The sequence below is a fragment of the Oenanthe melanoleuca genome, chromosome 4A, assembly GCF_029582105.1.
Source record: "Oenanthe melanoleuca isolate GR-GAL-2019-014 chromosome 4A, OMel1.0, whole genome shotgun sequence".
Lineage (NCBI taxonomy): Eukaryota > Metazoa > Chordata > Aves > Passeriformes > Muscicapidae > Oenanthe > Oenanthe melanoleuca.
In genome coordinates this window covers 13246890-13264161 of record NC_079338.1, presented here as the reverse complement: position 1 = coordinate 13264161, position 17272 = coordinate 13246890, and the positions used below count along the sequence as shown (strand labels likewise).

General features: G+C 40.5%; 1 protein-coding gene across 2 annotated transcripts; it reads right to left on the bottom strand.

Moving 5' to 3' along the window:
- Positions 1-1241: 1241 nt before the first annotated feature.
- On the bottom strand, positions 1242-17157 carry LOC130252960 (P2R1A-PPP2R2A-interacting phosphatase regulator 1). 2 transcript variants are annotated; one of them, XM_056491084.1, is made up of 10 exons: positions 16821-17157; positions 13504-13582; positions 9569-9625; positions 7457-7500; positions 7323-7377; positions 6794-6886; positions 6244-6332; positions 5545-5609; positions 4432-4528; positions 1242-3309 (listed from the first exon to the last, which is right to left on the bottom strand). In XM_056491084.1, exons 1-10 carry the CDS (start codon positions 16973-16975, stop codon positions 3150-3152), a joined length of 894 nt encoding a protein of 297 aa, XP_056347059.1. In that variant the 5' UTR covers positions 16976-17157; the 3' UTR covers positions 1242-3149. The 2 variants fall into 2 exon arrangements, with proteins under 2 accessions (XP_056347059.1, XP_056347060.1); XM_056491085.1 differs by having other exon boundaries at positions 5545-5606.
- Positions 17158-17272: the final 115 nt, after the last annotated feature.

The following is a 17272-nucleotide window of genomic DNA, read 5'->3' as shown; positions in this document are numbered from 1 at the left end:
GCATTCAGGTCACCTCCTTCACTGGCAACACACAGATCCTGCAAGTCAATCTAGATGAGGCAGAGGCTCATTTTTCCTGGCATTTGTAGCTCTCTTCCAGAGGGAAGTGTCTATCCCTCTGCTAAATGCAGCAGCCACTGAAGGGTTCATTCCAAAAATACAGCCCCCTGAGCACTGGCACGGTTACCGACGCTCCCTCAGCAGCTGTGTCAATCTGGAGAAGGTGGAAGGAAGAAAAATACCCATCACTTGTCAAGGAAGACACAGTGGCCCCAGATCTGATCTCACTGCCAACAAATCCTGCAGGATCATTTTAAACCAGACCAAGGAAGTGCCAAACCCAAGTGTGATTTTTGGAAGGTGCCATTCGTGGCAGAACCCCAGAGAGAAGCAGAGGCAATATTAAAAGCATGAGTTTCTAAATAAGTACAGGGTTGGTTCTGTGCATTGTATAACATCCTGCATCCAGATACATATTCTGGACTGTAATTGGTTCCAAAATTTTTCATTTCAGTTTGAAAAAACCCTGTATGTGTCACCAGACTCCAGGGAGTGAAACTGCAGCTTCTTGGTGACGTGGAAATAAAACACAGAGATGATTTCCCACAACTTCAATACAATTTCTTCTTTGCAAAAGCAGGGAGAGGAACAGATACAGATAAACAACTATTTCACTCTCCTCCAACAGCATTAATTGACCCAGAGAGGTTGTGGACTCCCCAACCCTGGAGCTGTTCAAGGCTGGCTTAGAAAGGGCTTGCAGCCTGGAGGAAGGTGTCCCTGCCCATGGCAGGGGGTGGGATGAGATGGTTTGTAAACCTTCCAACCCAACCCATTCCATAATTCTATGATTAACTCCCCTATTAAAGCAAACCACAAAGACTCCCCACTTCTTCCCAAGAGTTACAACTCTCAGTACTTCCCACCAGCCAGCAGAAGCTTCTCTCTTCCCAACTATTTCACTACAACTTCCTCTAGGTATAAACTAATTACATAAACATGTAACTCGTATTCAAAAATGTTTGTGTTTATTCTTCTTTGTTTCTAGAGTTGTCACAGACCTGCAAGACAGCATTGCACGAGGAAAACAAGCTAAGTCTGCTGCAGATTTTAATACCTACTTGTGTATTAACTAGACTGGATGGAAGTAAATAGCAAGATATTCTGATTTTAAAACAAAGCATTTAATTCCAGAAGGAAACAAGAATATGGTTATCTAAAAAAGTGCAGAAACAGCAAAACACATTTATTTTTCCATTTATTGGCACTTATTTGAAAAATAGCATAAATATTCAACAGAAAAGAGACAAGTTGACCCACACTCAGCTATCAAACCCCCCTATATGATGTGTCTTCTAACAAAGACTGGAAGAGACACCAGGCGGTTCATTCTTAAGAAATAAGCAAGATTAAAAAAAGAGTCTTGCTCTCACCACAGAAGAGTGAATGCACAGCAACTCTTTGGCACAAACCTGAAACTGCAAAGCCAAACTTTGCCTCAGCAGAGAGAGCAAACAGAGCCCGGCGCTCCCGTGTGCATCTGCTCAGGGCAAAGGGCAGCTGCACTGGGGAGGGACTGCAACCAGCAGGGTGATTATTGCAATAATTTAAGAGGAATGATACCAGAAGTAAACCATGTCGTATCTTAACTAGAACAGAGTCGGCTATTAAATACATTCTATTTTCTCTCTACAATAAGGACACACAGAAATGGGTCACTGGCCCTCAGGTCGCCAGGTCTTTGCACTCCAAGTCATCCCTTTCTTGTTTTGATGGCTGCTGTCAGTCAAAACTTCATCCATGTGAATCTTTCACAGCAGAGTTCAGGACAGGTTTTCCTCCTACTTGAGGAAGTTTCCATACTTCCCTCACTTTATGACACACTACAAAGATTTAGCGTTTAAAAATAAAACATATTGCTCCATTCTTAACCTCTCTGGAGAGAAGGTTTGAAACCACACAGCACAGATACACAGACATGAACAAAGAGGGACTCAGCTGGGGGAGTTCAGCTGCACAACCCCAAGGAGGGTGTCACTGCACAATCCCAGACAGCTGTCCATGGGGGGCTGCATATTCTTCCTCCTGGCTGGGGAATTTCTGAGTTGAGATCAGGATGCCTCAACACACTGACTCTTCAAGCATCTCAGATTACCAGATTCCAGGCTTCCAATCAGCATCTGAAGTTTTCAACAGCAGAAATGACTTGATGTCATTGTTTGAGGAAGTAACATCAGGAAATAAAACACAGATTAAATATGTTTAATGGCCTCAGGCTGTAAAAAGGCATTCAAGATTCCTCACCGTATCTGTCATATATGAGGACAAATACTGACTTAAAATAATGCATTTCTGAAGTACTAAATACTAAAATACCAGGATTTAATGTATTGTTCCAAATATTGTCACTATTTTTCCCTATTAAAAGACCTTTAACAGAGCATCTACCACTCCTATACATCATCTAAATGGGGAAGAAAAAGAAACAAACGCCAGATACAAAACTGCAGAAGAATGTTCCACACCTAATTTAGATTTAGTCACAACAGCAGTCATGATCATGAATAGAATCCAACATATAAATTTGACAATTCACCAATTTGTTCTATTCTGACATCCACTGGAACACAGAATTGATTAAGAGCCAATCATAATAGAACACAATAATGTTAATAATAATCCATTTCCCCCCTGCAATATTCTCCCTTTCATATGAAGAAGAAAAAAATATAAATATCTAACACTCTGGGAATAGAAACAATTAGTAAGCTGCTTCATTGGTTTTAGGCTGAGGACAAATGTGAGTTATCTGCTCCTCCACAGGCAGGGAGGACACAGGCTGCTGGCAAGCCAAGTCTTCCACAAGCAGGACACATGTATAGTGTTTGTAAGGAGATCACATCCACTGCAAACTGGCAGCCTGCTGGCTGATGTGAGCACCCAATGTGTCTGCAGCCCAAATGCTTCTGTATTGTAGTAAATGTCATACAAATCACTAGAAAGGTGAATTCCTCCTCAAGGAACTGTTCTGGAAGTTTCCTAGAAGTAATGGCATTGCTGGAAGTTCCTATGAGGAACAGAATGGGTTACACAAACACAGTCTGGGCGATATCTCGCCTGTTTCCCGGCGTCCATCAGCGATTCCTGCTTCAGTTCATCGGTAACTTGGCCATGAGATCCACGGGCAAAAACGGAGATCTGGAGTCGGACAGCGACACTGGAGAGGCTGTGCTGGTGCCAACTTCAGCTGGGGAGTCACAGGAGGAGCCTGCACTGCTCCTGTTGTCATCCAGGGCGTGTGAGGACAGACTGAAAACAGCGACACCGGGGCGTGAGAAACGAGGCACCGGCTCAGGGAAGTGCCCAAAGCCAGCCCAAACCATCCCAAAGCCAGTCTAAACACACAGGTGCATCTCTGAAGGAGCAGCAGGGCCTTTCATCTGAAATACAGCTGCAGCTACACACACAGTCACTCCCAGACTCACACAGGACACTCTGCCCATTTCCTCCTTTGCTCACCCAGAAATGGGGCACAGATAAGAAGTTCCAGACTGAACAACCCACTGCCAGCTTTACTCCATCCTCAAAGCCCTGGGCCAGCACAGCAGCCAGAGGCCTTTTTGCCAAGACAGCCAATAATAAATTGTCTATCCTCCATTGTATTATGTATTTCACAGGACACAAATTCATTACTACAGCTGATCTATCATCAGTGATTGCAGCAAAGGGATTTTTTTAAATTACCATTTCCTACACCAAGAGGTAGCAATTGAACCCACACTACTATTCCCACTGTAAACAGGATGTGAAAAAAAGATGTTTTTAAGTACCTTTAAAACATCTATTTTGCTACTGCTACTCAAAGCTTCTACATGACTTCAGTACATCAGCTGAGAGGCAAAAAGACAGAAGTACATTGAACAACCCTTGACAGTTGTGTAGGCACACCCTAAAAACTAAAACACTAGATCAGAATCCTTTGCTATTACCAATCACTACAATTTTTAACAAAGTGCTTTTTATCTCCCCCCAGCTCCTCTGACCCTCCAGGGAGGATCAGACAGACTCATGCTCCTCTGTGACTAAGAACAAGGAAAAAGAAGAAAAACCTAATTCAAAACCAATTCACCCAAAAAAGCATCAGCATTCACATTTGATTGCATTTTGAATCAGACTCCAAAAGCTCTCATCCATGGTGTGTCTTTTCCTAAAAATGCTCAACACCCTACGTTATCAGTCAGGCCTAGGAAGTGCAGAATTGTAGGGAACATTGCTATTTACTGTGATGATTCCAGTGCTGTAACATTATGAGATATCTCTATTTAAAAAAGGCAAAAACAAGCACAAAAAACTTCAAGCATTATCACTGCTAGGAAAAAAAATATTTGTAATGCTTCTGCTGAAAGGGACAATAAACAGCACAGCATTTACCATGCCCCAAGGTCCGCCTGATGTGCAGCCTCAGGGGTCAGCATGTTGCTGGATCCTTGGAATAATCTTTTTGGGTGATCTTCCATCTCTGTCACACCTTTGGAAAGAGATACTGGTGATAAAAATTATGACTAAGTTAAACTAAAATCTACTTTCATTGTACTTCTACAGAGCAAACAGGATGGAGGTTCAAACTCACAATATTTCTTATGTAGAACATAGAATTTAGATGCTGAAATTTTAAAGACTGTTTCCTGGAACCATTTTGTCCAAGCTTCAGTACAGTTTAGTGAATAATTAACTAAGGCTTAGATATCAGATATTTATTCTTCAGTAGTGAAGAATAATCCTTTTGTTTCGGTTTATCCAGCTATCAGTTCATCAGCTCCACCAGAGCAGAGAAGCTGAAAATAAGAAAAAGGAACAAGCTCCAGGATTATCACAAAACTTTTCTATTGACTTTGATTTCCAAACACTCTAGAAGAGGATAGATATATGCTTAAATAGGCTATGACAGAACTCAATGAAAGTGTTTTAAAAGCTGCCTCAGAGCCAGACATGTTCTGTAACAAAGGTGAAGCTTGAAGATATAAAAATAGGTGCAATAAAATTTCCAGAAGTTAAACTTGAACAAAAATGCAGAAAGACAGAGAAACATTTCCTAATAAAGCTGTAAGGTGCCAACCAGGAATTTGCATCAGTGTTGGGTTTTGAAGAGTTATTTTAAATGTACAGTACCTGTGTGCTTCAGTTAACCAGGACTTTCAAAGTTTTCTGTTTCAGTTAAATTTACCAATAGTTGTATTTATTGTTTTGTTAAGCAGGTAACATCAGATTTTTTATCACATCTATATGACCACAGCAATGGGGAGGAATTAGAACAAAACAATTATTAGCTTTATGGAACTAAAAGCTTTATGGAATAGTAAAATCTAATTTAATGATTTGTCTGTTTCATTACACATAATATGTTCTGTTACTTTTCTGTTTCTCTTCTGTTTCTGTTACTTTTTGAAGCATCAGCCAACTGGATAGAATTATGAAGACAGCTATATGAATTATTATATAACTAACAAGTTGGCCTATTGTATCAGCCAAACCTAAATACTGTACCTTTTCTTTTGATAGATCCAAGAACACTTGGTCGAATGCAGTTAATTGGACTCTGGCTTCTCCTGCTAAAAGAAGACAAATGCTGCACTGAGATCACCATTAAAAGAGAAAGGTTGAAAAAAGAATCAAAAGATATTCAGAAAAGAAACTACTAGGTGGAAAGCAGTAAGTAAAATAGCATTAAAATAGTTTATTCAAAACAAGTAATTTATTTTTTTTCTCCTCCTCTGAAGATGGGCCAGGAAGCACAGACTGAGCAGGAAATGTTCAATTACATTATTTCCCAACTGGGCAGTCTAAAAGCTCTCATCCAGGCACTGACTACTTCTCAGCTGACAGGCTTAACTGTGAGACCTAGTAAAATTTAATTGTGTGCCCACATCACTCAAAGGAGTAACAAACCCTAAATCTGTTTGTGTTTTCTTTCCCTCAGAATTCAATTACTAAAGATATGAATGAGAGCAATATAGAGTCTATGCTGGGAAGACAGATGCCACAATGCAGCCATTTCCCAATGTTATGACATGAGGGTTTTGACAAATGTTTTACAACACTGTAAAATCTGAAGTCTACATGACTATATGAAGTTGTGTCTGTGCTCAGAAATCAATTATGGAAACAACAATTTCTGCTATTTCAAATGCTTACTATGAACATGCTACTTCAACTTTCTATCATTGATATGATCTGGTGACTTACCTTGAAAATCTCCTTGTTGGACTTGGGCTGGGACTTGGAGGCAACCCACTGCTGCTCACCAGACTTTGCAAAGATGGTGAGAAACATTGCTGAGAGGAAAAGAGTTTGTGTTATTATGAATACTGTATCACTCCCATGTGGTAACAATTGATGCTTAACTGCAGAGAAATAAACAACCCAGTATCAAATACAGCAACTAGTCACTTGGTATACTGAGATACCACTTTTTGCTACTGAAAAAATAATTTAAATTGGACAGATTCCATTTTTATGCAGATTTATTTCACTGTACTCTGGTTAAACAGACTTATTTGGTTTTTATTAACCACAGCATAACAGCTGAACACTCCACAGAAATTCACATCCACAAGATGAGCAGCTGGTATTTTCTGGTTTGGGGTTTTAGGGGGTTTTGTTTACTCTCTAGTTTCTTGTTTGCAGCTGAGGTAGGAGGTAGAAAGGAGCAGGTGGCTTAATCTTTTGCTACTAATTTGGTTGAATTTATTTAGCTCTACTTAAGATAAAACCATTATTACTACATTTTGCTCACCTTCCCTATTCCTCGAGTAGGTGAAGGAGCTGGAGAAACTGGAACAAAGTCTACTTGCTTTGGTGATAGTGATTTCTCAAAATCATTGTCACTCTGTAAACAGTACACATAATTAATCTTACAGGCAGGTACCTTAACAAGAAAATGACTGGTGTGAAATCCCAAAGTTATCCTCCATCATATCAACATTTTTTAGGCAGCCATATATGAGCTTATGCTTAACAAAAAAAAACAACAAAACAAAACAAAACAAAACAAAGCCTTAAATATTACATGGAGAGTATCAGAACATGGAAGAAAATTTGAATAGGCAGACATCCATGCAATTTCCTTTTGATACAGCAGCCCAAGGAGCCCACATGTACCTTGAACAATTGATAGCTCTATGCCTCGTTAGTGTGAAAAATTGCTGATCAAAAGCAGTGCTATACTAGCAACTTAACTCTATCAAAGGAAATGTTGACATGAGAGAGTCCATAGTGTCCTGATACTGATGATAGAAACACAAATTAAAGCATGAATGCATTACCAGGCTCAAGCTCTCCTCCCATGAGTGGCTCATCTGCATTGCTACTTGCACTTCTCTACAAAGAAGAAAAGAAATGTATTGTGCTGGGCCCACAGACAGCTGCAGTGACTGTTCTGCTCTGCCTTAGTGCTCACCTTTCACGAACAGTTTCCCTGTTCAGCAAATTCATTCCTTCTTCCTAAAAGATTAGCACATGAAGAAGTAAGGTCAAAAAAAAACAACCCACTTTTTTTCCAGCAAATCAGAAAAGCTGTGGTTTCACTTCACTTTGGCATGTGGAAAATTTAATTCAGCTTGGTTAAGCAACAATAACCTCAAGTTCTCATCCATGGAAAGGAGTGAGGAGGAGAGGATGAGACAGAGATGTAGCAAGAGAGACCATCATGTAAGAAGTGCTTTATGTGAGCTGATTGTTTCCCAAGCAGCTTTATTTTCATTACTAACCAAGAGGTAGCTACAAAACTGAATAATGATAGTATGAACCAGAAATTCTGCACATGCCAGAGCATCTTTATGCAGTCTTGAGTAATAAAATTTTACAAAGGGGACACTAGCAGAGATAAACCTCAAAAACATGGCTGGGTTCTTACCTTACTCTATGGATTAGTGACTAACTAGACACTTGTCAGCATCTCATTTGCAATACACTGCATTGCACACAATGAATTCAGGATTCAGTGAGGTTTTTTTCTAAAAAAAACTCCATAAAATATTATTAAAATGGATCAAATATGTAAAATTAAGCTAAACATTAACACTAAGTACAAACATGATTCAATCTTCTCTTAGGCAGACACCATTCCTTAAAATTAACTGAATGATACCCAGTTTGTTCAGTGAATGAACAGGTTCCCTAATTCAAGAGTAAAAGTTCAACTAAACATCTTCACAATCCTCATCATAAGTAGCAGTAATTTCTTCACCTGTGTGATAATTTGCTCAGATTTGAAAGAGAACAGAAGTGAATCTCACAGGTTCTCAATGAGTATACAGGACATGGAATTAATCCCAACTTGTGAATCTAATGCTCAAATTAGAAAATTACTTTGTTTGCTTTAACAAATGGATGACACAAACATGAATGCAGAAGCATTTTCCAGAAGATTGAATTATCAAATTTTACTTCAGATAATAGAGCAGACCCACAACAGTTAATTCCTCTGCTCTCAGCATATTTCTCATTATATCTCCCTGCTCACTGCAGGAGGGTTGGACCAGATGACCTTTAAAGGTCCCCTTCAACCCAAACTAATTTATGATTCTATGATATTTACATATTAATTCTAAGCTTTTTTATATTGATAAAAAGAGCTGTACAACTGACCCGAGTACTTCAGAGTCTATTTAAGCCAGTAAATTATTTACATAATGAAAGGAAGCAGTTATTTTCTTCAGGATTACTGTACAACTACCTTAAATAACCGAGTCAGGAAGCAGAAGTGCCTTCTACCACTCAGGCACCATACCCTAAAAATGCTGTCTGAGGAATTAAATTGTTTTCTTAACATTTGACCCTGTAAAAATCAAGCCTATCCATTGAAAACTAGCCAACTTAAAAAAAAAATAAAAAAAAAATTTAAAAAGTAAGCATCTTCAAGCCAATTTTATAACCATTCTACTGTCAAAAAGTGGAGATATAAAATGAAGGAGACACAAGAGTTTGAGCTTGTTGATTTTCAAGCTGGAGTCTTCAGCCTGTGGTGTGCTGGCTGGGAGCAGAGCTATTTGAGCCTGCTCAGATATTCCCCACACCACCCCCCTTCCCGAGTGTTTGCTCTGCTGCCCTTCCCCCTCCGTTCCTGCTGTGACAGCACAAGTACAGGGATCTGGATAAGAAAATTATACAGATGAAAAATAGCCCAGCCAGAAGAGTACAGACTATTTTCCAGCCAGAGTGCTTCCTTATCCTGCTCGTTTTCTTGCTGCACAAAAGTCTTGTGCCAACACAAGTTAAGGAACACTTTGTCATTGGCCCCGAATATTTATGCTGGCACTGCTGCCAAAAACTTGGTGAAACTTTACCCTAAGGGTTTACATTAAAGGTTTCCTTTCTAAAATGTCTGTTTTAAGAATCCTCTCTCTGCTCAAATCTTCTCCTTGCTGTAAGATGCATTTTGCTTCATGAAACGTGGAACTGGGCAGGCAGTTTGAAAATAAAATCTACAGCCAGTTGAAGGACATTAAACATTGACTGCAAAAAAACCCAGCCACCTATAAAAAAGTCATTTAGAAGAATCTGTGCTTACTTGTTTGATTTGATGAAGACGGCTGCTAGGAATACGGATAGGAGACGAAGGCACAAACTGCAAAACAAAGTCACATAGAATTAAAGTACAGCAGAAGGGAGGGAAAGGTGCCACAGAAATATTAGTAGTGTTGCTTCAAACTAAAAATAACCTAATAAAAAAAAAATCACTTATAACATGCTCAGTGTATATCTAACCTACATTACTTACTTGCAAGAACATGTTAATATGTATTTCCACATTATACTGCTTTGTAGGCTCACAGATGCTAATTGGTATCAGCCTGGCTTCCATTCCATTTCCAGGCAACTAGAACTGACAGCTTTCCCCACAGAATGGAGCTGCTTTTCACTAGCACACTGTCACCCCTAGTATATATGTTGGCATAAATATTTTCCTTTATGTGATTCAGAATATTTATTTTCATTTAAGTGATCCAGAAAGCTCCCCAATAGATCCTTTAAAAATACAATGCATTGTACAAAAAGGTTCCTGGATTGTTGTCTGCCTATAAATGAGTATTTTGACAGGTGAAAAAAATCAGCTATTAGAAGGCTAACAAAGAGTTAAACGCTTTCTTTATGGTTTCTCAAGAGCTTCACCAATTTGGGTGAAATCAGAGAAGACGTCACTAAAAATGGTCTTCTGTTAATGTTGACAGTTTTGCATCAAGATCTCACTGGAATGCTATGATCTAAAGCTGTACATCCAAAATTTATGAGTAATTTAAAGGGATTATTTTCTCACAATATAATTTTTTCATATATTATATTCATATCCCTCACATTGTCAGCCCTCAGTTGATTTATGCCATAGCCATTCAGGGAACAAAAATTCTAAACCAAAGCTTTGAATAGAGGTTTAACTTCTTAGTAAGATGAAAATCCTTCCAAAAAATAAGGTGTCTTTGCAAAATGGATGTGTTCAGCAAGTAAGGCTTGCATTAATATAGGTGTTTTTATACTTCATTCATTATAAGGCTCCATCTGCTTCACAAAACATTACTAGAGCTCTTCATCATGCTGAAGCTGGAGAACTAACAAATATTCAGTTAACTGTTACTGCACCATCTTCTAAGAAGTGCCACAGAGAACACAAGGATTTTGCAGCCTGACAGGGTAAGCTAACACAGACTATTAATGCTTCATACATCCAGAACCCTCCTTCTAAAAAAACAAACACGAAGACATCACACCCTGCTTCTCACAAAGGAATTCAGCCTATCAGGCTCACACAGAGGATGACTAACGCTTGTGCCAGAATTTAGTCATCCCAATATATAATACTAAAGGCTAACAGCTATAACATCTTGGTTTGCTACTTTTAAAGCCCAGTTCAGATCAGCTTTATTATTATACTGGGTTCCCAAAAATCCTGTGCTCCTAATAAAAATTCCTCCAAGCTGCACCAGCCAATGCAGACCTTGAGTTGACCTTGATTCTCACACAGAGAAAAGGATTTGGACAATAGTGCATTCCTGCCTATTCACTCTGTCATTCCACAGGAGAAATGCATTTGTTCCACTCATTATATTCTAATTTTATGACTGTGATCCACATACTTTAAGGTTTGACATTAATAGAATATGTACAAAAACAGTGGCTTGCAGTATAAAACAAAAAATATAAAAAGACAATTAAGTGTTCCTCTGCAGGGTCTGATGCACTAACACAGCTCAAGGATCCTACATCTTGCTTCCAACAAGTCATCATCATTGCTTTGTCAGTGTGTAAAACTCACTTTTGCTCTGTTTGCATCTTTTGATTTAATTCTTGTGAAAAGAAACCTGCCACTTTCAAAGGATACTTGCTAAACTGAATCCATTTATTAAAGTTTTGCTGCTCAAATCCCCAGTGTTTTAAGAGAGCAAAAATATTAATAAAAACATTAGACTATGACAGGGAAGAGAAACACCTTCCCCCTCTGTGTCAGATACTGTGTTCCAGTGCAGGTGAAGTCTCAGCAGTGCCAGGCTGGCAGGAGCCACTGCCCAGGTGAGCAGGGGCTGCCCCAGTGCCTCTGCCCTGCCCTGCAGTGCCCTCTGCCTCCTGCCAGCACAGCCACCTGTGGGGCCACACTGAACCAGGCAGGGAAACTACCCAGCTTTAAAAAAAAAAAAAAATTTAGAAAAAATTTAACATCAACTTCTGCTGAAATAGCACCTAAACATCTAACCACAGACCCAACTGCTCTGCCTAAGCAACAAAACAAAAACCTCAGCCATGCAAAACAAGCAAAAAACACCAAAACATTTACTCACTGGTATCTCCTGGAAGAAAATAAACTGCAGATACTGAGCCTGGTTAACCCTTCCTTGGCAATTATATGTAGTGTCAGAAAACTGCAGATCAATCCCCAGCCCAAATGGCACCACTGCCCTTGAAGTCATCATTATAAACCAGCTGAAGTCTGAGGCTTGGAGAAGCTAGTCCCAAAAACAAATTGTGGAATTCAGCTGAGCAACTGGGACAGCATTGAAGATGGAGTTGATGTTGTATGATCTCCAGTTAACAGAGATTTTAGCAACTCCCATTGTTCCCCTGGCAGGGAACACCACACAGATTAGACAAACATTAAAATCAACTTTTTTTCCACAAAGTTTAACAAAATGCAAAATTTAAGCTGTGCTTGTAATACTTGTAATAAAGAAGTTTCAGTTGCTTACTGAATCTTTTAACCCTCTTATAGCTTACAACACAGTAAAACTTGGATTAGTTTTCTTAAATACAAAGAAGTGGGTTTTGAAATACACTTTAGCACCTTCTTAAATAAAATTGAATTTACAAAAGTGGATGTGATCTAGCTCCTTAGAATATCTCTAACATCATAAAACTAAATGTAATTCTTTGCTATAGGAAGAATACAGGGGAAGGTTGGTTAGGATCCTTGATACTGAAAATTTAATTCTACCACAAAATCATTCATCTGTGGATGATCCTGGTTTAAAGCCAGGAAGGTCTTAAAGGAAGGATGAGAATCTTTAAGATCCTTTCCAGTTCCATTCTCCCTGCAATATTCAACAGAACTATAACCCAGACAACTCAAAGAAGCATTTCAAAGCAGACAAGGCACTGATCTAGCAGTCAGTGGGGAACTTAATTTTTAGTGCAAGTAAAATTTCATGTATTTTGTCAGCACCTGATCAGCTGGGAGTGAAGAAGGACACTTTTTAATAATATTAGTGTGAGGGGAATGGTTAGGAACATCATCCCATGAAGATGGAAACAAGTCCGGGAGGCTTCAACATTTATGAGGGGCAGGCAGAAGAGCAGCTCATCAGTGAATTAGCTCCAGCTTCCCAGCAAGTTCTGGGCAAGGCACCCTGAATTAGCATCTTTTTAGCCTAACAACTGAGGATCTTCAGTAAACACAATGAACTGAGCTTTCGCCTTTGTTTTCTTCTCCTCTTGCCTGACCACAAGCACAAACAGATTTACATTAAGCTGCTGCCCTAAAAATATGAAGAAAGAGACTTGAATAAGAAATCTTGACCATAACACTTTCTTTCAGTTTTTTCATCCCAGCAGGAGAAAGGCTTTTCCACCAATCTTTCTTCAATATAACTATTCTGGTTCTTTTACAGATGCAACCTTTGCCGAAGTATTTGTCTGCACTTTTTTCTTAAGCATCAAAAATAATTTAAGACACTGATAACTGTTAACAGTACAGTTATACAATTAGTTTTCTTAGCAAGCCATCTTTCTTACTCTACCTTGGAACACCAATTTTACAAGCAAAGTTATGATCACAATGAAATACAAGCATTCTCCAAGCCGAATGATCTGTAAGTAACTTTTCATTATAGCTACAGCATATTAATGTCACGGTCTAGAGCCTTGTGGTATTAGTTTCACAGACTGCAATCTAATTTTGTTTATTCCTGTTTGCACACTTGTGCTTGGCACCTGCTGGGGCTGGTGCAGGAGTTTTCTTACCAGGCTGTGCCGATTCATGACGGTGGTGCTGTTCCTGCGGGTGCGCAGGACGCTGCCCTGGAACACCTGGGAGTTATCGCTGCGAAAAGAAACACTTGTCAGATGCAAAAGCCATTTCCTTCCTAGCAAAAAAGCACCTCTTCACATCAGCTCAGTTCCAAATGCTGTGACAGCTCTCCTGTCGAGACAAAGCACTCCAGAGACAGGCAGGTAAGGACTCTTTCAGCTCGTTGGCAGAGAGTACAAATCAACTCGCTCATCCTCCAATTCCCAGCTACTTCAATTAATGATTTCAATTAATCATTTTGTGTCTTCAGAATAATTGAAGAATTGTTTAGACTGTAGGGATTTATTATGTTTGGAATGGCTGCTGCTTGTATATTGCTTCAAATGTCATTCAACAGAACAAATATATAAATGGCTTGTAACTGAAACCAGCTTCGATTCCACAGATAAAATAGAATTAAAAAATACAGCATCTTGATAAATCTTATCACAAACATTTAATACCTTCTGAACATTTTTCCAGGAAAAGTTATATTAAACTTACAGCAAACCCAGTTTTTAAGGCCCCACAGCAGTGTATCCATTGAATTGGTATAGGATTATTTATTTGATACAAAATGAACTTCTTTCTCAAGGCAATTTTAGTTATATTGATTCCTAAAGCAAGTTTTACTGGTCATGTCATCACCAGTGTTATCAACAGTCAATGATCAGCACTTAATAAACGGGACTGCAGAAATAAACTAAATTTTATGGTCACTATCTCAACCCTACAATTCCCACGCCCCAAAATCAGTGAGGAACTGCAGAGGTAAACAAATCCAAATGCAAGACTGTAATTAGATTTGAATTACAAAAATTCACATTGTATCTTTTTTTTCCCAGCTGCTAACTTGGGATGAACATAAGCCCCCCACAAATATAATTTATTTAAAACTAACCTGACCAACAACACTACCTTGCTGTAAGGACTGCTAATCCCACTGCACTTTCATGAAACACTATTGTCAGAATCTTCTAGTTCAAAACACACCAGTTAGACACATAAGTTTTAGACAGCTTTTATGTAGCTGTAAATAAAAAACAAATAAAGCTTATACTGCAAAATAAAAGCCAACAGCAACTGGCAGAAGCACTGTACTTTCTGCCAAGAAAAATGCATAGACTCTCCTTCTCCAAAATGTCAAGTACATAGGACCAGACATCATTTACAATTTTCCAAGAAGTTTCACTCAGCTTACATCCACGAGAGATCAAACAGCTGCCATTTGACAGAAGAGGAGAAACTGAAGGGATCCATGACATGATGTTTAGAGATGAGCTTTGGCTGAGGCCAAGAGCCACAATTCTTTTCAGTGCAGATGTACTGGTTGGCATGCAAACACAAGTCAAACAGCACATCCTGAAATCCAGGGTCTGAGTCAAGAAAACAGGTTGGAACAATCCTGTCTCACTTTACCATAGCCTGAGCCCAACAGTCAGTGCTAGCTAGAGAGAGGGAGAGGAAAAAGACCTACACATAATCCTATCTTTAATCTCCCCTGCAAAAATACCAGAACTGGTCAGACCTCAGACTTACTTTTCACAGAAAACTACAGTTCCCATTAAAAATCAAATTTTATTTGGCACAAAAACAATAGTTAAAAGTTCTATGAAATATAACTTTTGTGATCTAAACTACTTATATAATAAGTATATAATTATTCCCTGGATCTATGGCAACTCATTTTCCAAGTTCCTTACTAAAAAATGAAGAAGTCAAAACAGGAGGCAGAGGAGAAAAAGCAAGCTGTGTAAGAGCAAGAGCTTTTGTTTCAGTTTACCCAACAAAGCCATTCTGGGAAAAACTGAAGTTTCTTGCCAAGAGCTGCAATCTTGCAAAAACAGTATTCTGGTGGAAAATTCCAAACTAACAGGCAAACCACTGCAATCACCTAAGATTAGTTCAATGGCATTTCAGTTTTATTTGTATGAACACCTAACCCATAGTGTGTGCACAGTGTCAAGGCAAGAGCTCAGGCTTATCCTTCCATCTGCCCAAACCATGAACTAAATAATTTGTCTTTTTTTTTTTTTTTTAAGAGTCAAGGGTCTTACAATTTCAAATTTAAAAAAGTTGAGATTGTAAAAACATCTAGTCTCAGTTACACAATTATTTCACCTGCTCAGAAACCTCCCAGGGGAGAGCTGCCATACACACAACCCTTCCATACTGCATCAAAATGTAAAATGGGAGTTGTAGCATTGTGAATATGTAAAATAATCAAAATTACATTCACTTAACATTAAATCACGATGGAATAGGCAAGAAGTGGTATTTTGTCTGAACTGTCAGACACTGTTAACCATTTTGGTAAGAGGTATGAGATTTGTTCATCACTTGATATCCAGTTCCTTACAGAAACAGAAAGGGAAAAAAATCAATCCACCAGGAAGTACTTATCATGTAACATACTATAGTTTATGAAACTTATTGTCAATATGCTCTCCTAAAATGCAGACACACCACTAACAGCAGCACATGGACCACCTTAGAGTTGGATGGAAGCCACACCATGTAGCAGATGGGGCATCTTCCAACTCCTCAAGAGTCCAGAGGAGAAAAGAAACAGCCCTTTGGGTTATAAACTTACCCAAACAAAACTATGCAAGAAACCCTACCTGTTTGAAAGCTTTCACCTGCCCCTTGCCTGCCACTGCCATTTCTGTCCTGCCGGCTGAAGAGAGCCAGACCTGGCAAACACCCAACCCTCCTGCAAACAGACCTGCCACAGGCCGGTGGCAACATCCAAGCGCAACTGTCCGCACAACATTGTATTTCTCCCAGTAATGCATACTACAGAAATTAGCATCACCCAGGAAAATTCCTGGACACCTGACACACTGTTTTACACTAAATGTAAAACTTACGTCAAGGTCCCGTGAAATGACCTTCCTGACCAAATTTGCCTGATTGTTCCGAAAGCGTTTACTGTTGTAATCATACCCAGAGCAGTGATTTATTCTGTTCAGACTTGATCCATTACAGAAATCATCGCGATTGTTATTCGATGTGTAAAAACAGCCACAACTCTGACGTTGCGGACGGTGTTTCTCTGTAACACCCAGCAGAGCTTGGTGAAAACAAAGCGTTTCAGTAAAACCGAAGCCCGTCTTCCCGGGTTCCTCGCACCCCTCCACAGGGGAAGGAACAGGATATGTTCCCTAAATCCCTCCCAGCCTGGGACAGCGCTCAGGACCCCACTTTTCCCCGTGGCGCCGCGGAGCCGCCGCACGGCCGGGCCGGGCCGGGCGCCCCCCGGGCCCCTCACCTGAGCCCGTGGATGAGCGGGGCGCTGTTCGACCGCCTCAGGCCGCCGCCGTCGCCCGGGGCCGCGGCGCTCCCCGGCGGCAGCTCCAGGTCCAGCTCCATCTTCTCCTGAGCCATCGCGGCTGCAGCGGCTCCGGCTCCTCCCGCTCCGCCCATCCGCGGCCTCAGGCCGCCGCTGCCCCGGCCCTGCCGAACCCGCGGGCGGGGGGGCTGCCGCAGCAGCGAAGCCGCATCCCGGGGCTCCGAGGGCGGCCGGTGCCCGCCGCTCCCGCTGATTCCCGCAGCCCCCGCGGCCCCGCGGGCCCCGGGCCGCTCTCCCCGCCCGGCCCCAGCGCAGGCGGGCCCGGCCGCAGGGCGCAGGCGCAGCGCTCCGGCCGGGCCGCCCGGGCACGGCTCTGGCAGACTGGGGTGTGTGGAGTGTGCTCGTTCTACAGAGCTCTGGCAGATTGGGGT

Bases quoted from the DNA above. Each gene is read 5' to 3' on its own strand.
- LOC130252960 (XM_056491084.1), bottom strand. From the start codon at position 16,975: ATGGGCGGAGCGGGAGGAGCCGGAGCCGCTGCAGCCGCGATGGCTCAG. The intron at 9,626-13,503 runs GTAAGAAAACTC...TTTGTTTTGCAG, and splicing joins TCATGAATCGGCACAGCCTG to TTTGTGCCTTCGTCTCCTAT. The intron at 5,610-6,243 runs GTAAGTCACCAG...GTCTTCTTTTAG, and splicing joins CCAACAAGGAGATTTTCAAG to CAGGAGAAGCCAGAGTCCAA.